Source organism: Neodiprion pinetum, chromosome 5, assembly GCF_021155775.2.
Source record: "Neodiprion pinetum isolate iyNeoPine1 chromosome 5, iyNeoPine1.2, whole genome shotgun sequence".
Lineage (NCBI taxonomy): Eukaryota > Metazoa > Arthropoda > Insecta > Hymenoptera > Diprionidae > Neodiprion > Neodiprion pinetum.
In genome coordinates, this window is record NC_060236.1 from 28,339,183 (window position 1) to 28,362,462 (window position 23,280).

General features: G+C 39.3%; 1 protein-coding gene across 10 annotated transcripts; it reads left to right on the top strand.

Annotated features, from left to right (window-relative positions):
* Positions 1-909: 909 nt before the first annotated feature.
* Positions 910-22,396, top strand: LOC124220475 (uncharacterized). 10 transcript variants are annotated; one of them, XM_046629418.2, is made up of 18 exons: positions 915-1,373; positions 2,603-3,732; positions 13,094-13,189; positions 13,317-13,496; positions 13,696-13,902; positions 14,336-14,583; positions 14,832-15,021; positions 15,213-15,408; positions 15,809-15,903; positions 16,027-16,050; positions 16,507-16,551; positions 16,714-16,789; positions 16,867-17,034; positions 18,235-18,379; positions 18,506-18,613; positions 18,726-18,878; positions 19,378-19,410; positions 20,284-22,396. In XM_046629418.2, the coding sequence occupies exons 2-17, from the start codon at positions 3,031-3,033 to the stop codon at positions 19,403-19,405; spliced, it is 2,661 nt and encodes an 886-aa protein (XP_046485374.1). In that variant the 5' UTR covers positions 915-1,373; positions 2,603-3,030; the 3' UTR covers positions 19,406-19,410; positions 20,284-22,396. The 10 variants fall into 10 exon arrangements, with proteins under 10 accessions (XP_046485373.1, XP_046485374.1, XP_046485379.1 ...); XM_046629417.2 differs by lacking the exon at positions 19,378-19,410 and having other exon boundaries at positions 910-1,373; positions 18,253-18,379; XM_046629416.2 differs by lacking the exon at positions 19,378-19,410 and having other exon boundaries at positions 916-1,373; positions 2,551-3,732.
* The last annotated feature ends 884 nt before the right edge of the window (positions 22,397-23,280 follow it).

Here is a 23,280-nt window from a genome sequence, read left to right on the forward strand (position 1 = left end):
ATGTTGATTTAAGTTTTTCAAACACGTTTAATACAACGTGCAACTTCGAGTGGGAAGAGTTACCGAAAATAAAAACTCCGAGATTTTGACCGTGGCAATGCATGGTCCTCGAGTAAAATAAGTACATAATTTTCGGTGAGAATAGAACAGATGAAACGAAAGTGTGCGACTTGAGAATGATTTCTGAAAAGTCAAGGATTAAGTTGTAACGCTAGGATTTTGAAGATACATAATTCGTTACATCTATGTACATACACATCTTCCCACGGAAGTCAACACATCAGAAATGGAAAGGAAAAAATTGTATTCAAACAGCTATTATGAAAGTCAAATTTCCAAGGTAATATCGTCGATGATGTTATACTCGATACGGAGACGAGGCGAGTGCCAAGAAACCGTATACACACTTAAGTATCGTAAACAGTCGGCCGCCGAATTGGGTGATCGCTCGATATCCCAATGGCACGTGAATTCATTTGCGTAAACGTTAAAGAGACTCGCGTTGACGAATTCAATTCCGGACTCGACGACGTGAAAATAAAAAATTGAAATAAATAAAAACTGACCAGAAGTCGCCGGTGTGGAATACTGTGTAAGAATTTTTCCAAGTCAATAACTCAGAATTCAAAAGTCAGACGGTGTTGGATCTACATAAAACAGTGTTCCATGGAAGTCCGTACCGCGATTATTTTACACCTTACAAACACGTTTAAAATGTTGTATCTCGCGGATGAAGATAATGCGGATATCTCTTTAGCTCTGCGTCAAATCGTGCGTGTGAGACGACGTATCATACCGAAAACACAACAGTGCATTACGAGTGCGTCGATGTCGGTGTAGGTGGATCGATACTCGGTCGTCGGGACGGCGTCAAAGGTTGGCATTCGTGAGGCACAAGGAAGGGGATCTCTCTTCGCAGTCGGTCTCCGGGAGTCGGCGTGTTGAAGGTGCGGAGTAGTTTCCGAGCAGTCGAACGAACCGGTACTCGAACGAATGGCAGCGGCATTGCGGTTTGCACAGAGAGTCGCGAGTTCGCAGCTTTGATGCGGCGCGGTAGCTGGTGACCGAGACTTTTTATCGTAATCTCCGTTCGCGATTTTAGTCATTTCCTGCGGGCACGCGAACACCGGAAGCTCTGTTATTCCGGTTAGGGAGTTTACGCAGCTGACAGATGCCGCATGGTCGGGATAAAGTGGAGATCGACCGCATGGAAATAGTGCAAACTGTGGTCCGTCACTCGAGTGGCAGATAGAGATCGACGATTTTTACCCCACGCGGAGATGATGGTCACGTTCGGGGTGCGGTGCTGATGCGGAGAGGAAGATGCTGCGGTTTATATCGGTAGTCGAATCTCATTTCTGCACATTTCACAGGTATACCATTCGTTCGTAGTTGAGATGTGTTCGATGCACTGTAGTCAGATTTACATTGTTGTGACATGAGCGATCGGTCATTGTTTCTGAAAATATCGATGAGAGATCGGGTTCCAATAATATCACCGACACCGCGATTATTTGTTCGTTTTATCTGATGAATTGAGAAATAAATTTTTTTCGCCAAGTGCAAACCGTATGGGATACTTTTATCAGATACTACGAAACGTCCAGGCTGACCACGTGTTCAAAGCACCACATGAGTTTGATACACTGAGAGAAATTTTTAGTTCCACTAACCGCTCAGTCCTTAACTATTTTCATTTTTTACCACAATCGAAAAATATAGTTATAGGTACACCGAAAGAAATTTCATTGCAATATTTGCTTTTTCCCCGTACACAAAAGTACAATAAAATATAGCATTTTAGGGACAATCGGCGGTACAGTCGTGAAAAGTACGATAGTGAATAACGAAATGCACAACATTTATAACAATGTTTCAAAGATCATATAGTAATTCTTGCTTGTCAAGATAATATTATTATATATAGAAATAGTATAATGTCCTATTATTCTAAGAATGTTTATGATTGTACCTCGGTTGTCCCTAAAATGCTCTGCGGAAAACCAAATATTGCAATAAAATTTCTTTCAGTGTAGAAAATGAAAATTAGTTTTCTAGTTTTCTGTTACTGGAAAGTCTAGTATCCGTTACTATTCTTTATCATTACGATCAACGTTAGTACTCAATTTTTCTAGATACCGTAACAAATGAAATTTTTCTCAGTGTACACACAGCTTTTGTCGGTTCGAGAATAGGATTGCCGATTAGTTCCAAGTCCCAGAATGTGGTAAGAGACAACTTTTGAAATTAACAGACTGGCATGGCGGTATCCCTCATCCTAGCATTCTGCTGTGATGGAAAACATTTGGAATTCTCGACGCTTTCGCTTTCGAATATCATACGGTATTCACTTCTCCGAACTTCACAGCTTCTTCGCGTTTGAGAAAACGACTGTCTCTTCGGATACAGTTAACGTTCAGTACCAATTTCAAGTAGCTCGTGCACTTACTTGGAATTTACATAAGGAAATTGAATCTACTTAACATTGACATCGATCGTGAATCTCGTGAACTTTTATATGTAGTATATTATACAATATTACACATACAGGTGCCGATCGACGTAAGTTGATTAACGATCCAGGGCCCTGGACTGTTCGCAGATGGTGACATGCCGAGTTCATATCGGGTAAGTTTTCCTGTCGGTGAAAGTGGCGACCAGCAAATTGATAACCGAGGGAAATCCGATGAGAATTTGGGTCATCGCAAACGAAGCAGTTGCAGCAGTGCCTTACGCCGCGGTTGATTCGCCGATAGAAGCGAAACGTTCCGTTCGATAACAAACACCGCACGAGGGTGAAGTGCTTGAAACTTGACAGATGCCACGTGCTCGGATCGAGTTTGAAACGATCTCGTCGCTGGTTCGTCAGCATCGCAATCCGCATAACCGGCGCCGGTAGCGCGGAGGAGAAACGTGAGATCCGTCCGGCGAGCAGCCCAGGGTGCAGGAAAGGGTATAAATAGGCAACGTGTTGGTTGGCTGTTTGGTGGGGGCCGGGAGACGGTTGCTCGTCGGTGAAAATAGAAAAGAATGTTTTTGGATTCCAATTGGACTTGGTTGGCAGAACGATGGGGCAATATGGCCGACTTGGCCGAGCGGGTGGACGATCTGATATGCAGTTTTGACTCGGCCGGTGACACTACCATGGATACACTATCGATGTTGGTGTTCGGTTGGATGCTCTTCGGGCTGATAGTGCTGTGCGTTGGTAAATACGTTTACAATCGGTTCGCCCTGAACGCCATCGGGGCGTCCGGATCCGTTAAAGACGGTCATGGATTCGCGGCGCACGCAACTGTGGACGGTGTTGTCACTCCCGGTGCTGGTGCTAGTGTCGGAGGTCCTGGTGCCGGTGGGCTCAAAGGGAGTGCCCAAAATTCGCGGAACGCGTCCTCTCCGGTTTCAGTTTCACTGAAGTCTTCGTCGATCGGCGCTGGTCCCGGAACTTTGGCCGCTGGTCCCGGCGGAGGTGGGGGTGGATCTTCGGGGTACGTGCCGCCGACACCACCGGTGAGGAAACGGCTCACACGGAAGACTTCCGGTCCCTTGATAAGCCCCGCGCGAAGCTCGAGGACTCTTCATCTTCCAACTGCTACCGGGGCTGACGCCGAGGCTGTGCGATGGGTGAACGAGCTGATAGTGTGGCTGCACTCGGACCTTGTTATCCTCAACGAGCTACTCGCCACCTGGGTAATTTCACTCAACGAATTCACCGCCGGCTCTGTCGAGGAGGTGAGTCAGGCCTCTGGATCACGCCGTTTGTTTCGGAAGGCGATGTTCCAATTAAGTGCCAATTATTCTTATTGCTATTTCTCTCTCATTTTGCTATTTATCCCCGACTACGTGTCGTCTGTATGTATATATGTGCGAATGAGGATGAAATAACGAACGAGCCTTTTGTGTGCGGAACGAGCTTCGTGGGCTCGGGGCATTTGAAAGATCGCTGCCGAGCAAAGGTGACTTGAATAAGAATAATCACGACAGCTCCGCAGATAATTACGGCTACAGTTTGGCATAACGTGTAACCCGGTCTACTCGGCACGTACGTTCTTAGAAAAAAAAAAAAATTTCGTTTACGAACACCCGCTCAGTCTCTGTAGTGCATTTGAAGAGAGTTGAATTCAAAAGTTGTGCGAAAGGGATCTTACAGAATGACGTTTCAATTCTGACTCGGCTTACACGGTTACGTTTACTATATACGTGACGGTGTTGCAGTTCTGGAGCGTGTCGCAATTGGCAGACTTTGAGTAATCAACAGCGGCGTCGACTTATGTCGAAATTGACTTGGACGTAAGAAACTTGAAAAAAAAAAAAAACAAACAAACACAAATGCTTACGAGATGATTTTTGGCTTTGAAAATTGCCAGAATCGATCGTGTATCGCGTGTTGCAACGTAAAGAACGTCCTTGCATTTATTAATATACTCGGTTGCCGGTGTGTAGGTAAGAACCAAGGAGATGTTCAGCTTCTCCGAAAGTGTGAATTTTCACGTTACGAACCAACAGTGAAGTCAACTTCTTTCCTTGCATCCGTTGAATACAGAATCACCGAGATATTCTCATCGTCAAGTAATTCGGACGATTCGAAGTGAACCATGAGAAGTATTACAAATTTTACACTGTCAGAGCAGCTGGACTTGAGGCGATTCAACGCAGTTAGGGAGACTCGCTCGCTTGGCCCACTTACGAGTTGCGTTAGAGACTTGTTATCGAATGCAAACAGAGGCGTGCATTGTTCGCTATGGAATTTAGGGATCAGTTTCATTTCAAGGGGCCGGTTGAGAGATTTGGCTTTACTGCGAATGCCGGCGATGAATCGTTCGATCAGTTTTACGACCGACACAGTTGGCTAACCAGCTGTCATAATATAACAATCTTGTGTTTCATTGCCGGGCTGATAAACAATTATAGGTGAACACAGGGATGCGTATCGATCTAACTTTTCTTCCTCAATCAAGATTTTGCAAATCGTACAACAGCCGCGTACTTCGGTGTCTACCAGCAAAATTTACACGTATAGACTTGAGGTCTTATGGGACGTGTATGCGTAACTAAAAGTGAGTCTCGCTGACAATATTGAACACTTCGCAATTTTTCGAAAAATGTATCAAAAGTCCTGAATTTTTGGAACAGTTTTCGTAAAATCGTTATCCATTACACTGAAGAAGTTTTAGAGACTTGAAACAAATAGTTTCATAAATAGAGCATTAGAGTATTTGGGAAAGGGGAAATTTCCAAAACATTCATACCTATTCAGTAGAATAATAATTTAATAATAATAATAATAATAATAATAATAATTCATTGCCAAAATTAATTTCGAATGTACAGTAAGCTTAAATGTGAGGTCCCTACAGGGGGTATGAAAAAAACTGCCAACTAATATTAAATTTAAAGACAACAATTAGACTACACAAGAAGATCTATCGTTTAAATGATTCTACTCAATAATAAAATACTTAATATTCGTAAAACCACATAATCAATTCATTCTATACGAAACAAACAAAAAGGTCACTAGAGATTTGTTACACAAATCTTTGTTTAAATAATTTATTAATATCTTTTTCGCATTAATCATATATAAAACGAATTTTATTATTATCTTGGTTGTGATTGATTTTTTTGAGACTTTAATTTCATTGCGAAGTATTCAATATTCTCACCGAGACTCACTTTTGGTTTAGAATATATACGTCCCATAAGACCTTGAATGATTGATTCAGAACACAGTTTTCGGAAGAGCCTAAAGTTAGTAACGTTATCGTAACGAAATATGGGGAAGAAAAATCTTCATTGAGGAATTTTAGAACGATCTTCTAGGAGTTGGATTTTAAAAATGTTAATATGTTTTGTTTATCATGGCTGACTAAGTTTTGGACAATTCTAAAGGTAGGAAGTAACGATTTTTCCGAAACACGCATCGTTACTGCAACGTTATTAACTTCAACCTCGTCTTCTCGGAAACGCGATAGCTTCAAGGTACTGTTCACGGCGAAGTCTTATCACCGGAAGTGAGGCGGTATCGGTCGGTCAAGTATTCACTAACCTTGTTAATTCTAACCTAGATTTTTCATTCGAGAAGAAAGCAATAATACTCCCCCCTTCTTTCACCTTGGAAAAGCTTTTATGATAATGTAAACGAGTTCCGGAAGTATTTGCTTTGCACAATATTAATATGCGCGTAGGCGCGCTTTTGATTAATTTCGAAGCATTGACCGCACACCACCAGGTGCCAAAATATAAACATATGCGGTACATGTATTTGTATACACATGTAGGTGTAGGTATATTTATAGCTGGGTACGTTTGGTGAAATTAATAACGCAAGTAAATAACGTGTTTTCATCTGCACTATAATTACGTGAAAGCGTACTTGTACTGGCCTGGTCGACAGCTGCATAGTTCGATTCGTTTCTCTTGCGAGACAAGGATAACTCGCTACTCAGCCTAGCGGTGAAAGATGTCACCGAGTTCCCTGTTCCGATGTTAAGCCACTTACAAATCGATGCGGCGCCACCTGGTGGAAATAATTTAGACGCCTAACCACAAAATTGGTTTTGCTAATAAGTAGAGAAATTCGGAAACTTTCGTAGTTCTGATATAGAATTTTTCATAGGTTATCGTCGGATTTTATAAACAATTGCAGATTCGCAAATGGATATCATTTGTTGTCGAATATTGTGAAATTCTTGGATTAGAAAAGTATCAAATATTTGTTACTTTCACAAGACTCGCATATTGCGACAAGGTGAGTTTAAAAATATACGACAGATTCTCTAAATCCGTCTGGAATATGTTCAAAACATAAGATCAGTTTTTGAATGCAGAACGAAATTCTGCTAGGTATTTTTTTTTAATTGTCTGCCGTAAGTTTTCCTCGTGAGAGATATACGACATCTAGCGGTGGTTCAAAAATTCATGGAGTTCAGAAGAACTTGCACTTTCCAACGGAATTCTAATAATACTACGAGAGAAAAATCTATTTTCTCCGTGTGGGAAATTGTTAATCATCTTTTATAGAAAATTGTGAATTTTTATAATTTTTCGTAAAAAATTTTTTGATTTTATATGCAAAATATTACAATTTTCGACGCCTTTCGACAATTCCCTACGATTTTCAACGAACTGCACTTTATCGTAGTTTGGCGTAGAAATTATTTTCACCAGGGGTGGAACAATTTTCGACGATTCTGGTGTAAATCCGACGTTTGAAATTCTAAGGGAAATTTCACGGAGACCTTTAGGCTGGAAACTTTTTTTATATCGTGACGTCATCGCGTGGCACGAGGCGCGTTTCGAATCGATAAGCGTCGCAGCTGTGACGTCACCGCAACCCCTTATACGCCTGTATCCATAAACGTATAAAACTCACCGAACCACCGCGGGTAAATTATCATAAATTTATAATGAGGTTCGTACCTGGATACGCGTACAACATAGGTATAGATAAAATCGCGCTTAACGATCAAGCTCGCGCTTTCGATCCGAACCCTTTGTAATCGTCGAAACGTGATTATAACTTTGAAATAGAAAGCTTTAGTCAATATTTTATACTCTAGGCTGAGTGCTCGGCTAGATGTGCTGTCTAATCTTCTCTGACCATTAAGCAACTGTTACTTTCAAACTGTCTGCGGGAATCTCTTGCTAGACTCGAGAAATATACGTAGAAGCGAAGTAATTGCCAGAAAGAGAGATCTAAAATGAATTATTGTTCGGTGGGTACCGCACCGGATGTGCAGGGTAGGTATATGAGCGTTAGAATCTTGGAAGCTAGCAAAGTATAAGAAGCCGTCTAAAAACAAACTTGAATCACCGCTGTATGATATTTTAATCGTCATTGGTCGAAGATCGGGAAAACTGTTGGTAAACGTTTCTTGGATTTAAATTTCTTTCTTAAATTTCGTGCAATAGCGAAAATATTTTTAAAAATGACGAGAAATTCTTTCGTTTAGATTTTCGGATATCAATTTTCCTGTAATCACGGGGGACGTAGCTGCGCAAGGAGAACTCGTTACGTACGTCCAATTTACGACGCTGTGTGAACTCCTTTTAACTCTTTGCCTATGCCATAATGTACGTAGACAGAACATACTTATATCTATACTTAGGTCGCTTTTATATACATACATACATATCGCGTGCAGAACTTTGAGCGCACATGCGCAAAGACATGTGGTTATTTCGAACGGATGACGTCAGCGGCGGCCACTCGTGAGGCCACTGACAGCCCGTGACGAAACCTTCGCCTCTATACCGTCTGTTTCTGATGTAATGAAAAATAAAATAATCCTCGCCGAAGCGATGACGCCGCCGGTCTGCAGTGTATATGTACACTGAGAGAAATTTTCAGTTCCGGTTACCGCTCAGTCTTTAACTATTTTTATTTTTTACCACAATCGAAAAATATAGTCCCAGGTAGAAAATAAAAATTAGTTTTCTAGCTGTTACCCGAAAGTCTAGTATCCGTTGCTGTTCTTTCTCATTACGATCGCTGTTGCTATATTTTCTTGCAACTGTTGCGAAAATTTAACGCTTGTGCGACGATAAATTGACGTTGAAGCCTTATTTAACTAAAAAAGTAGAGTAAACCTCACAAACTGATTTTGCGTTGCAATTACCAAAAAAGGATCGACAGTAGCGCAAAATGGTTAGGCGGACCACGTTTTTCGTAATTCCAACAATATTCAAACAGTTTTTTAACGATACCTGTTTTACTCAATTTTTCTAGTTACTGTAACAGATGAAATTTTTCTCAGTGCATACACGTCGTTGAAAATGAGATCGGTTATCTCAAGTCGGCTTTGGGGATGTGTAAAAATGTTTTTTTTTTTAAATGTTGCAAAAATACTAAACGAATAAAAAGATACTTTTATTTGCTTCCGAAAGTTCGTTTTCTTCTTTAGGAATTCCCTATCTCAAATTTGTCTCAAAAAAATCTGGCTTCAAAATTTCGGAAGCAGATACACACAATACAAATATTTTTACAATATCGCAGGGTTGATTTTTGGCAACGGATTGATTACTGCGAATTAGAATGCACTCAGCGTGCGGCGCAAAGACTTCCATGTCATTTGTACCCAAGTTCTTATTAACGTCACGCGACTTATATTTATACATTATCGTTAGTTTACATTCGCTATGGAGGAACCGCGCTGTAATGAGAGAATTAATTATGCGCGTCGCGCACGTGTTGGAATTCATGATTGAGATGTGTATATGTTTTGACATCCCTACGCATATGCACGTCGCGATTAGTGTCAGCTCCGATTATAAGCCCGCATGTGATTTTTCCGTACTTTCACCAACTCGACAAAACGTAACATAACTCGTTTCAATAGTATACCTACATTTCGATGTTGGGAGTATTATCAATAACCCGTCGTAGACTGTGCGTCAATCATTAACATAATTATAGATAAAGGTAGTGTCAATAAACTTTTGGAAAGCCAATTAATTCGGATAAGTTTTCCTTGTTGCCGCATCGAAGCGTCGAATTCCATCGGCGGGTCTCCAATACTTTGCGCTTCATTGACAGGGGATGAACTTATAGCTGTGACCAAGGGCTGTGACAGCTTTGAAAGCGATCGATCGACGGGTGGAGCGTCATTTTCCTACTCGTAGGGTCTGATAGGTTTGTTCCTTCGCAGATTGAAGCGATAGATCGATAGGATAAGACAGGGACGTGGAAGATCAGAGCCTCTGATATTTTTAAGGAAATTCATGTACATGCATGGGTCAACGAGCTGATAGTATGGTATGGTACAAATTGTGAAGCAAATTTTGAACATGGCTGTTTATACTGAAGAAGAAACAATCGCGAAAACTGACGAGATAATGTTGAATATGTGATATTGTCTCTAAGCTAATTAGCGGATATATCACGTACATAAATAATGTAGTACGATAATGGTTCGAATTAAAGGAAAGAATAATATGAGTCACGCATATTCGCGGCAGTAGCCGGAACGTAAAAATTTATACGTAACAAGTAGAGAGCCTATGTCATCGGCTATAAATTGCTCCAAGGAGTGGCTGCACACTGACCACCAATTATACCTATATAATGTTGCTTAACGATAATGAAATTGTGACGCAATTATAAAAGCAGATATTCGTATAAATTCGATTGAAATGCTTATATCATTACGCGAAATAGCTTGTTATAAAAAAAACGATTAACATAGCATTTAATTTTAATTTGTTCAAACGGCGCAGCTTTATACCCGTTTTCAGGACTTTTTACGTATTAGTATTACAAATTGAATCAACAGACACCGTACATACATTGAAAATTTAGATTACCTCTACGAAGAGTAAAGACGGTGAACAATTATTGTTCAGAAAGCAGTTCTCTGGTTTGATTCATTATTTTCAACACTTTCAGTTTTCCGGGATATTGAATGGTGCCGGTTTTTTTGAACGGCGTATGAAATTATTGTTTCTCTTAGTGCCAAGGTTGTAGCCGAGCGTAAGAGGAATCCAAGGATATGCGACAAAGCATCCTTCCCATGCCTTATTCGTGAGTTATTGCGTATTGAATAAGAACGCCAGAACGGCGTTGCCCCAACTAGCGGTCGGGCACTAGCGCGATCGGCTCGCGCGCTAGTCACACTTTCCTCGCTGGCTACTCTCATGCTTCCAGACGCGATATGTCCTCACAGAATCGTCAGAATGTCGCTTTGTTAGGTATCGTTGGAATCCTCTCGACGTCCGCTACAAGGTCCACGTAGACAAGCGCCTCAATTTTTCACCCACGAAATTTTTATAGCTCAAATACCTGATTCAAAATGCCTAATCCTTGGCATATACTACGGCACGCGGTTTTCTTTGGCTATAAGAAATATTCAATGAAAATACGCAGATCGGTTTGCGGATCAGGGTGTGAAGATACGGTTCGAGAGTCGTGGCGTGTGTTACGGGATCCAGTGGATGATAGACGGTCCGTAACCCGTTTTCATTTTTTACCGAATTTAATTCTGGATCCCCACCACACCAGAACCGGCCAAGGTCTCTCGTTCGCTGTACGGTTCGCGATTACTCAGGCGACCATGGTTTCGGCAGACGTGATATCATGGCTAATTAAAAACCTGACCGCAGGCATGCATGTAACTATGAATTTCTCATGTAACAACGCTAAAAGTTGGTGAAAACTAATTTTGTGTGCTCCGTATTGACTTTCTGCTTATGTCACTGCTACTCTACGGAGTTCCGTGCGATGTTCAGCTGTGCGTGGAAGAGAAAACTAGGAACCACGAGTGAACGGAGAACTGCGATCCGTTAGGTTTGGATTCAAGCGCACCTTTCCTTCTGTATTATTATACTTACGGCTTACCAGTCGTAGAGTAGAAATTATCGTCCCTGAACCATTTTACTTTACAACGAGGTGGCAGCTAGATTAAAGCGATGTGGACTTGTTTGATTCATGCGGTTCATTTCAAATGAAATTTGTTGGCAGATTGTCTATCTGGTTAAAAAATTGTGTCAATCGTATAAAATTGTGATCTCGTGCATTTTTTTTATGCCTATACGCCAACCGAAAAATTTCATTACTTTTCTTTTTAAAATCAATTCATGTTCCATACCACTACAGGAAATTCAAAGGAATCTGCAGCGAAACGTGATATTGTAATAAAACAAAGCCTGCGCTGTTTTTGCACGCCGTTTACATGTCTGCATACACAGTTTGGATAAGAAGGCGTTGGTAAACAAATTAAAAGGAAGCTAAGAATAACTCAAGCATTTTATCTTCAGTCGCGACCTCATTATACGTACATGCCAGTCGCTGACACGCATTTACGTCCGTTTCTGATCACTTCACTTTTTCTTATACCGAAGGGCCAAAACTTACATAACATTGAATGAGTGACACACATAATTTTACTCGCTATAAAAAAAACTAAACTAGTTTAAGTGCAGTTGGATGTTATTATTTTATATCTTAGTTAGGCAATCATCACAAATTTAGCCTCAATGATGGCAATGAAAACAGATTGTTATGATAACAAAAGTTCAACCATGGAATTGACATTTTCCAATCACTTGTGTATCTCATCAATCGAACTCGTTAGTGAACTCAAAATTTTGACACGTAGCAAGTTGAAAAAATGTGAATTTTTTTTAAATACAACAATTCCTCGAAGATGAATCGATCATTTTAGAATAATTTCTCACCTAATTTTTTGTACATACGGTAAGAAAATAAACAGGCTTAAAGACGAAATTAATGGCCGAGTAAATAAATCTTTCTTCAAACTTCTCTCGTATAAAACAAAGTTCCATTATATATAAACATGTTCCAATTTACATTTTTTCTTTAGTTCCCATGTACTGCAGTGTAAAAAAAAATATATGAGACGTATATTTGTAATGTGGATTGCGTGTGACCTTTATAGGGGCAATTGCAAGAGGCAGTATCAGGGATAAGGATAACGATTCGAGGCTTGTGGTTTCTGTGGGAACATCAAATCAACTAGTCGTTCCCACAAATCAATTCCTTTGTTTACATTATTCGTGTGTAGAAATTAGTCGGGTTAGAAATCAATGTCCTACATGTAGGCCATGGCAGCGGATCACGCGATGTAAAAATATGGTGAATTCTCAGAGCTATGTTACAGTTAACGATCGATCATGCATAGAAAATGGGAAGTTGGCGCAGTCGTACGGTTGTAAAGATGTGCATACACCGAATTTGAAAAATTACGCTCGTGCAGAAGGGTCATCAGTTACTGTTTTTCACTCACAAAAGATGGATTCGTGTGCTTTTTAAAGTTAAGCACAGCAAAAGAAACCCAATGTTCAATCCGTATAGATTTACTAAACGTGTCTCGCTGCAGGATTGGTTTCCTGGTTTTTCTTTTTTCTTTTTTATTATTTATATCCTGTTACATCTCGAGCGAAGTAACTAGATCCAACCAGGTACTGTAATTACACTAATTATATATATTCGGGTACCGTACACGAAGCGATGAAAAACCATTTTAGTCTTGGATGCACGAAACTGTTTAGCGTATTTGCAACTCGATCCAGTGTACGCAGTTACATACGATATAGTCCATTTGCTCCAACTTACTAGCTAATTATCTACTTTCAGCATGGTGTCGGTGTCGAGTTCGTGCGGGTTCTTCCCGAGACGCATTCACCCGTCCTTTCGAACATCTTCTGCGAATGCGACTCGAAGGACGACGTCGTAAGTGTGTTTTAACCGAATTATAAATAACGCTCCAGCGTTGAATAATCGTCATGATCGATGACGTAGCATCATCTACCCCTGAGTAATTAGTCGTTAACAATTGCGTGACGTTGTGTATTTACAGACAATTACCTGCGACTGCGAAGCGACGCCGGCTCTTCAGCTAAAAGCGTTCCGACAGCGAGGTGAAAAGGTCGAAGCCAGTCACTATCGCGTCAACGTCAACCGTTTCCGAGCGCGACTTCACTTGGTCTGTATCACAGAAAAGCTGCTGCTGGATCTGAAGTGCGACGGATGGCCGGAGGTTCGTTAAATGTTTACCTAGTGGTTGACTATACCAAGTAAATCTCACCCTCGTGCTCTTCTTCTCCTGCTACGGAGCACTGCCAATTAGTCATCATTGAGAATTTCAGTGACGAACCTTTACCAACGCGGTAGACTTCGCCTGTTCATTCAATCGATCGAATTGTCAACGAAATTGTTACCGAACGCTTCACCCCCAGGTCAAGGTGTCTCTGGCTCCGGTTGGAACCATAAAGAAGGACCTGGACGAGAGCCAGCTGCAAGAGGTCGTGACCGAGATCGTCGTCGGTGCGCTTCGTGGCACCAACGTTCATCTGAACCTCGTACAGTACCCAACCTGCCCCAGACTATGGAGAGAACCACCACCGCAGCCGGGATTCTCCCTGCCTCTTCACTACGACAGTATGGTGAGCAAAGTTTTTTAAAGAGGTAAAAATTAGTAGGTGGTTAAAAAAGTGGGCCAATTCTGGGAACTTGTTTATCCACCACCATTGCAAAGATTCAATTTGATAGGGGTTTGTTTTATTCAAGAGGTTCCTTTTATTCACAAATTTATAATAGCAAGGAGGGTAAACTATCCAACAACGCTTTCTCTAAATTTGAAGTAAATCGGTTGAACCGTTTCTGCGACATCGCGCAAACATTGCACGTAGTTAAATGGCCAACGTTACTGCGAATGACATGGATTCCAAAAGTTCATCCTCCTTTTCAGTCCCCTATACACATTCATATGATTAAACCTCCTCGATTTGATATTGGTGCGATTCACATGTATCCTCTGTTTACCGGTGATAAATAAACGAATAAACGAACACGTTCCCCAATTCGCTTTGCTTGTAGAATTATTCGAATACAGTGACAGATCAACAACATCTTCAGATCCACCAGAGGCACTCCCCTACCATGCAATACGCCCGTGGCGACCGACGACTTTTGGTCAAGATTGTGAAGGCATCCGATATCGGTGGCGCCGAAGGGTGCAAGGAACCCTACTGCGTTGTAGAACTCGACGAACCACCACAGAAAAATCAAACTTCCATCAAAAAGGACAACGTCAACAATCCGCATTGGGACGAAGCTTTCTTGTTGTAAGTTTCATGTATTGAAACACCATCGGTGGGACAGTCACTTATACGGTTACTCGATTCGTGTAAATTAACCGCTCGGACGAAGGTGTTGAATTCTCGTAGCTATTCATTAATTCTCTAAATACCCCCAAATCCACAAAGTCATGCGAACGTTTTTCGTGCCGGATTCTTTGCGGTCTCAAAGAACTTCCGGGAACCCTGGGAGGTCTTTGTTGAATGTCTTATTGTGAGATGAAATTTCTTTTCAGCGACGTTAGTCAGAACACGTCGGAGGTGCTGCTGGAGGTTTACGACCACGTTAATAAAGGGCAGCGTTTCCTGGGACTTGGGATCGTGGGTGTGGAGGAATTGCTGATCAACCCTAGTCAGAGACAAATCATACCTCTGCAGGCTCGGCCTTATGAACAGGACGAAGTTACGGGGACCCTGACAGTCGAGGTAGCATGAGGCGTGTCACTGACATTCCCTTTTTTCGACAGGGGATTTTTGGGCTTCGCTATGTACTGTACCGAGCATCGAGTCGGACCGATGTCCTCGCATTTGTTCGTTGCTCCTACAACTTTGTTCCGTTTGACCATTGCGAATGCTTCGATGGTGCGGCTAGTCTCACTCGATATTTCGACTTTCAGTTCCTCTTCATCGAGGGCGCCGAGGTGCCGCAGATCGGGACCAAACCGTACAAAGTCAAAGAGAACATCAAGCCGGTCCAATCGCCGACCCGTAGCTACACACCAACAAAACATCTGAACAACACTAGCTTAAATTACAACAACGGTAACAGCACCTTTATCTTATACGATTCTGGCAGTCAGTCTCCAGGGGGTGGTAATTATGATATACACAGTCGATTATTCCGTGTGGTCTACCCTCTGATCGTAGTACGCCGCCAACAGTTTTTTTTTTTTTTGTCATAGTTTTTATACTTTCCAACCTCTCCCATTACATCCGTTCTCATCGTACCTTTCCATTTATTAATTTCTCAATTTTTAATTTCTTATCGTGTTCACTTTTTGTCCATATATATGATTACTCGGTTTTGTACCCATGTGTTGTCTTTACCCCGTTTTCGTTTTTTAACCTCTCTCTTTTCCTTATGTGTTTATTGACTGGTCGTTGTATAGAATTTGGGGAAATCGACATTAGACTAGACTTCAGTTTATCCATTTTTGATTGCTTGACGATCAGAAACCAGAACGTTGCATATGAAGTTTCGGTCCAATTTCAGATTACCTCTCCAATGGGAATGGGCTCGATTCTCCGTACAGGACGGGCCAATTCAACGGGAACAAGGGGACGCTGATAGTCCACAGCCAGCAGAGAGTAAGTTTGGTTTTGTTCAGCTACAGACTAAGAGTGGAATCATTGAAATTTGTTTGATAAAAGATTCGGATCCCATTCTGTTGTCATTAACAAAAATGCATACATACTGTTTTCTCTTTACAGCAGCCAGAGCGACAGATCGTCAAGGTACGAGACATTACACCATCATCATCTTTCGAATTGTTGTCTAAAATTTAAATTTGCATCTTGTGTCTGTGGAATTTCAAGAGTTTAGCTTCAAATCCCGTGTACAGTAACAAATGACGCATCTGCCATTTTGTTTTATCTTATTTAACAAGCAGACTTTTGTTGGTATACAATATCTCTGTATTGTCTTTTTGGATATATGTTGTACTGACTACTGGGTTTGAAACGTGCGGGATTCCGTTGACGATTAAAAAGATTTCGGAAAGTACGATCGGACAGGTTTCGAAAAAATTTTGAAATTCTGATGCCGACTTGAATAATTCATCGGTATTTTTATTAAAATCAGCTGGCAGCTAAGGTAGAGAACTCACCAGACGAGAGACTGACTTTCCAAACCTAAATTTCAGAGCCTAATAATAACGAATGCTGAGTGCCGTGTGTTTACTAATCCAACAGGTTGCACTGACGGAAGCTGGAAATTGGCAAGAAGTCTCGCCTGAGGTAATTGCTTGTTGTTTTTCCTTTCCTCTCCCGTTTCATGTACTCTGCAGCTAAAAATCTTTAACTCTTGCAAAAAGATAGCCGATCGATGTCGTGCAGTCATCATTGGGCACATATTTTTCGTCACTCAGAGCCATTAAAAAAGCCTATTCTATCTTTCAGCACGGTACAAAAGTCAACAGCACGGGATCGGGTCCAGAAAGCACTCCGAATTCCTCAAATTCTGAAGGACTCAGAGGTTCGTAAGGTCGCGAGTTTTCTCGCCGTTAATTATTTAAACGATAATTTTTTACCAAGCCAATTTTATTCTCGCAGAGAGAGGTAGGACGCGGAGAAAACGCCGGGACTTTTTTGGGACTATAAAGAGGCGCCTTGGCCGATCAAAGAACAGGAGTCGGTCTGTCGGACCCGAAGGTGATGCGCCGTACGAAGAAGCCCATTCGAGGTCGATATCAGCCGACAGAGCTCGCGATCCTGGCTCAGGTGAGAATACCATGAACATAATGCGAACAAAAAACAATAATTTCTATAGTATAAAATAATCGCAGACTGTCGTTATTATTACGTTTTCGTTCAACACTGACTTAACACTCGGGATTTTTGGCACATAAAATTTCATACACTTTTGTCATAAGATGTGCATGAAGTATCTGCGTACATGTAATTGTTATGCGTTAGTTTTAAAAATAACAAATCGGACGTTTCTCTTCTTCATTTATCTCGTGATTGATGTGTAGTTTTACTAGGATCGATTTAGTTTGTAAAGAAGATCTAGTGTCAGGTGGGAAAAAAAAAGAAGAATTACGTACAGAGATCGATTAAGAAATACTAATATCAAAGAATCGTTCAAGTGAGTCCATTTTTCTATTGTAGTATTATAGGAATTTTTTAATCACTCGGTAGAGTTTCGCGCCAATCGTATCACAACCTTTCTACGTAATTTGATTAACATGAAAAGCTCTGTACATGTTCGCATTGAATAGCGGGCTGTACTTTTGTGTACATAAATATTATTGGCTGCCGGAAATATTGTTTTGCCTGATAAGTGTCAAACAATAAGTACATATGGAATGTGTAAATGAAAGTGAATAGTTGTATGTAAGATTATTTCATTTATTCACATAACTTGACGTAAATAGTTTCTCTTATCATCGTTTTCATACTCACTGTACACTCTCTGTTTTTATTTACATATTATAACCAAAACGGCACCTACTCAAATTGGTAAGTTCATTTCACAGTTGTATATAAAAATACATTTGATACATTTATCGTTTCGCTTTTAATTGAATTGCATTTTTGTATAGCTGTTAGTAATTGAATAGGGTATATACTTATATGTATACCGAACCTGAACGTGGAAACAAGCCGTCTCGGCGCCTGCAGACAGGCAGCCCGAGTTTCAATCTGCCATCTTAGGAACGATATTGTAACGCCCGGTTGCCTATATGCAGGCGCAGAACTGGTCGATTCCACGTTTAGGCCCGTTTTACACGATTTATACCTGCCCAAAAGTAAAGTTTGGAGGACAATAATATTGTGTAGGTGTATGGAAATAGAAATTTTGAGGGTATACCGCTAGAGATTACTAGAAATGCTCGTCCATCGAGTGAAATCTTCCTGTGAAATTGTAAATTTTCATATGGCAAACTCCTGGCGTGTAATGCAAGAACATTTACACAGGTTTGCTGTCCGTACCAGGAAGAGAAGAACAGTCTAGGAGGTCGAGTCTGAGCGAGGCTTCTGCAGTGAGTGGAACTTCGACGCGAACTTACCTGAACGAGGCTTCGACCCTCGTTCTGGAAACCCTGGAGAACGGGATAAAGAAGTGAGTAAAAATTAGAGAAATATTTTTAAAAAAAGTTTCCTTCGAATGTTCATTTTGACAGTCGATCTCAGGCTTTGTAATCCATAAATTTCGAGTCTGAAATTGTAAACTTTCGATAATTTACAGACACTACCTCGTGCCGTTGTCTCTCGCGCAAAAGAGTAAATGGAGAAAAAAAGGCACGAAATTGCACATCTTCAACGATCACACCTTCATTGCGAAACACATGCCAGGGTAAGATTAAATTGTCAAGTGACCTGCGTTTACTTGAGAGAAAATAACGAGGGGGGAAAGTAAGGAGAGAGATTTGGTAGCGTTATCGATGGATTTTTTCTGCAATATTCAGAGGCACAATTTGCGAGGTTTGCAAGCGAACTTTGGCTCGAAGGTTGGGTAAGCAGGGCTACGAGTGCAGGGACTGTCAGCTTAAATGTCACAAGCATTGCCACGTCAAAGTCGACTCGACTTGCTCATCGTCGACCATACAGAGCATCGAATTGTGAGTAAAACGAGATGATTTATCATTTGAAAAATAATATCGTAGTTATTCATTTATTTATTTACTTGATCGATTTTTATCTTAAAATTATGACAATAAAGTCGTACGGAATAAAAAATATTATATATTTTCGTGCGGAAGGAAAAAGGAACGGGGTTGTATACATTTTTTAATAATAAGTGATATTTCGATTCGATTAATTTGACGAAACGATATTTTATTCAAATCATATACTAATCAGCAAATATTGTGCATTTTTTTTTTATAATTTTTTAATTGTACGTATTATACAAGCTTCTTGAGCTTTTTCTTTAATTTCTTCATGTCCTTCAGGTGATTTTCAATTTTAACTTTATTTACTCGCATCTCTTTATCCAATAACAATAATATTCATCTTAATAATAATAATAATAATTCATAATTAAAAAAAAATAAAACTCGCAGTAAGTTATTTATACCACAATTTTTCTAATGCATTTTTATTTTGACCTTTGAAAAGGTCCCTTCTGCCAGTACTGAGCGAATAGGATAGGTAAGCTGAACAAATAATAAAAGAAAAAAAAAAAAAAAAAGGAAACAATCCCAAAAAATAGACTAACAATCAATTGACAATTCTCTCCTACGTTTCTCCTGCGCATGATTTGCTCCGCATTTCTGTAACTGCAACCTGTATAATTTTTAAACAATCAGACATTTTTCCTGCTCGTGTTTTTCCGTAGCTATGAACGAACGCATAATGTTTGGCAAGGCTTCTTTGCTACCCCGGAATTAATTGACGATATTTTGTCAGTGATAATTACGACGATTAATCGCTTTTCATTCTATGTTTTACCTATCCTATATTATATATTTTGTATGAATATTTGGCAGTATGCGTGAATTTTTGGCAAAGCTTTAAACAGTATTTCTCCCTCCTTTATATAATTATTCTTGCAAGTACAATTCTTCGACCATTGCGAAAGTCGAAATATGCAATGTTTGAGCGATATTTTAATAGACTCAGCGTACGTTATGAATATATTTTAGAACTATTTTGAGATATGCACTTGTTCATTCCTTTCAACACTTTTTTTCAGTACAGCAATTTACACCTTTATTTGGATTCTGAAACGTCTAAGGTCTTCTCGATGAAAGTTGTTCCCCTAAAATATGTAATCGCGATATTCGTATGATTTTGTTATTCTGTTTTTTCTGAAGGATCATTTTCATCGAGGTGTATGTCAATCTTTCTCTTCTGTTGTGCTACTAATCCTTGCTCGTTTTATTACCCATGTAATTTTTAAACAATAATAATTGCATTCATAATAATACTTACCCGTCGGTATTGATTGTTGATATCTATTGTAAATACACAGACTTGATAATTGTGCAACTACTGCGTACTAATTTATTCATATGATTTCAGAACGTACATAAAAAATACGCAACACGAACGAAAGCCATCGACTCGACTATGCTAGTGAGAAGTTGTAAATTAAATATTACGATACAATTACATTAATAACATTAATAATAATGATAATAATATTAAAATTAATTTATGATAACGAATAAATAATCGATAACAATCACGTTTATTATCCAGAATACGAGTCACAGAAATAACGGTAATAACACACTGGAATATAATCTAAAGAAACACAAAGATGTGAATAATATTAATGATTACAATATTATTAATAATAGATACATATATATAATAATATATTACAAACAAAGATGGAAATATAATTTCAATATGCCTAAAGTGATATATGGACGTATATATATATATACACAGGTGTGTTTCAAACAATGACCTGTAACGCGTTGTTCCTTTCATGGATCAACTTTTGACAACGCAATTATGCGTCATTAATTAAACTGAATGAACGTTTGACTTATGCACGATAAAATTATCACTTAATCTTTGCAGAAACTACCAGTCTCTCTTTCTATTTCTCTAATCGTTTATACCAATCTCAATTTTCCGAGTACACGTTCCTGTAACACACTCGGTCATCATAATTATACAATGCCAATTCGGGTATTAATTATTTTTACATCGCCTATAAAACGTGCTACGAAAATTATTGTAACAAAAATCCTCGGTACGCTGGAACGGAAATTGCAATTAAAAAAAAAAAAAAAAAAAAGAAAACCCGACGCTCAATTTTTTTCTTCTTTGGAGACCCGAATCTTATACTTATTTGTTTAAACAATTCTAGTGTTCGTCGTAAATTATCCGTACAAAGTTCACGCACCTGTGATTTTTGAAGATATAATGCGTAATTAAAAATTACACGCCAGTGATTTAGGCCACTAGTGACAATATTTTATAATTAGATTAATATAAATGATGATGAAAAAATCAGATCCTGCAAATTATATACGAGGTATAAAACAAATTGAAAATCATTATGAATAAATATATATATAATATATTACATTTATAAATAAAGAAGCTAATGAACGATGACTGCAAATAAAGAATTAGAATCGTTTTGTTAAATTCAAAGTTGAGAATATAATCATATAATCTTTACGTAATATATATACAAATCATGCAATCAACTATAATTTGATGCAGTTTTTCAATTTTCTATACGATATGGTATCTCTATTATACCTAGATACGTCTTACTATATTTCGCTGTAAGATATTAATTATACTCATTAGGTACACATACATACATACACACAACACGTACATTTAATTCCCTGATGCTTTTAATTCTCCGCTTATCTGTCTCTCTCTCTCTCTCTTTCTCTCTGTCCCTGTCACTCTATTTATTTTTTGTAAAGCTTACTATATTGAAAAATATATACAGATATACATCTACCGTTGCAAATGAATTATTGAGTCAATCATTGTTGAAATTTTCTTATAATTTATTTAATTTTAAACAAGCGTATACCGAGTGTCTCAAAAAATGGCTATTATATAAATGAAGTATTTCACAGAATTTTTGGAGTAATTATAGAATACATTGCACAAGCTAATCTACGTACACTCACAAGAAGATGCGAAAATTGCGTAACCATTATTTATGATAAAACAATTAACGTACGGGTACAATTGAAGCTGTTTTTGATTGTTTACAATACGCGCAAAATGTATGGCTAATTTTTTCTGCCTTCCCTGGAGTAAATCAGTTACTGAAATGGATCCATCCGCACATACACTCCTGTAGATACTTTAATAATTTTTGCTCTTAATTAACATGACATTTTGCATTCTGACAACATGAAAGAAATTACAGCAATAGTTAAGACGATGAGGAATCTCATTATTTATATCCACATTTCAGTATATTATGTACATAATACATAGCTTTTTGGAATGTAAGAAAGTAAGAGGAATAGAGTTGATTGAATTATATATACGATCTAGTGCCTATTTACAGATACTTATAATATATAATGCACATTGCACATGTATTATTGATGATACTATGCTTTGTAATCTGTACTATGTAACGAATTGTATGTTCACGCTCATCACACAAGACAAATAGTAAAGAATGGGTAAATGATTATTCGTAGTGTTTCACCTTAGCATTAAAAATTCTATTTGACACTTCTGTAATTATTTATGGATTCGAATAATTTCTCGTTTTTTGCCTGTAACTCTTTATCCATTACTCACAGCGTATTGGGACTGCATCGAATTTGCATGACCTTCTCCCGACTAATTAGACCCCCAGGAACTCAGGAAACGCAGCAAAAAGAGCGTGGGATCAACGGGAGAGAAATGACGACGAAAAGATCACCAGCTGAAAAATGTGAAAAACTCAGGTTCTGGTTTTCTGCCTGTAACTTTTCATCCGTTGCTCGCAGCGTATTGGGACTGCGCCCAATCGATTTCTCTCGCAAATTTACGTCCGAATAGTGCACGAAAGAATTTATTCCAGCACTTTTCAAAATCGCGAAAATTTTCACCAAAAATACAAAGGGGTTAGCCTTACTTATTTTTGGGCCGAAAAATTTTTGGTCTCAGATTCGATTTGCATGACCTTCTCTCGACTAATAAGACTCCCAGGAACTCAGAAAACGCAGCAAAAAGAGCGTGGGATCAACGGGAGAGAAATGACGACGAAAAGATCACCAGCTGAAAAATGTGAAAAACTCAGGTTCTGGTTTTCTGCCTGTAACTTTTCATCCGTTGCTCGCAGCGTATTGGGACTGCGCCCAATCGATTTCTCTCGCAAATTTACGTCCGAATAGTGCACGAAAGAATTTATTCCAGCACTTTTCAAAATCGCGAAAATTTTCACCAAAAATACAAAGGGGTTAGCCTTACTTATTTTTGGGCCGAAAAATTTTTGGTCTCAGATTCGATTTGCATGACCTTCTCTCGACTAATAAGACTCCCAGGAACTCAGAAAACGCAGCAAAAAGAGCGTGGGATCAACGGGAGAGA

Excerpts from the sequence above, each read along its gene's own strand:
- LOC124220475 (XM_046629416.2), top strand. The coding sequence starts at position 3,031 with ATGTTTTTGGATTCCAATTGGACTTGGTTGGCAGAACGATGGGGCAAT. Across the intron at positions 15,022-15,212 it reads CGGGGACCCTGACAGTCGAG|TTCCTCTTCATCGAGGGCGC; the intron begins GTAGCATGAGGC and ends TTCGACTTTCAG. Across the intron at positions 18,879-20,283 it reads ACCATACAGAGCATCGAATT|AACGTACATAAAAAATACGC; the intron begins GTGAGTAAAACG and ends ATATGATTTCAG.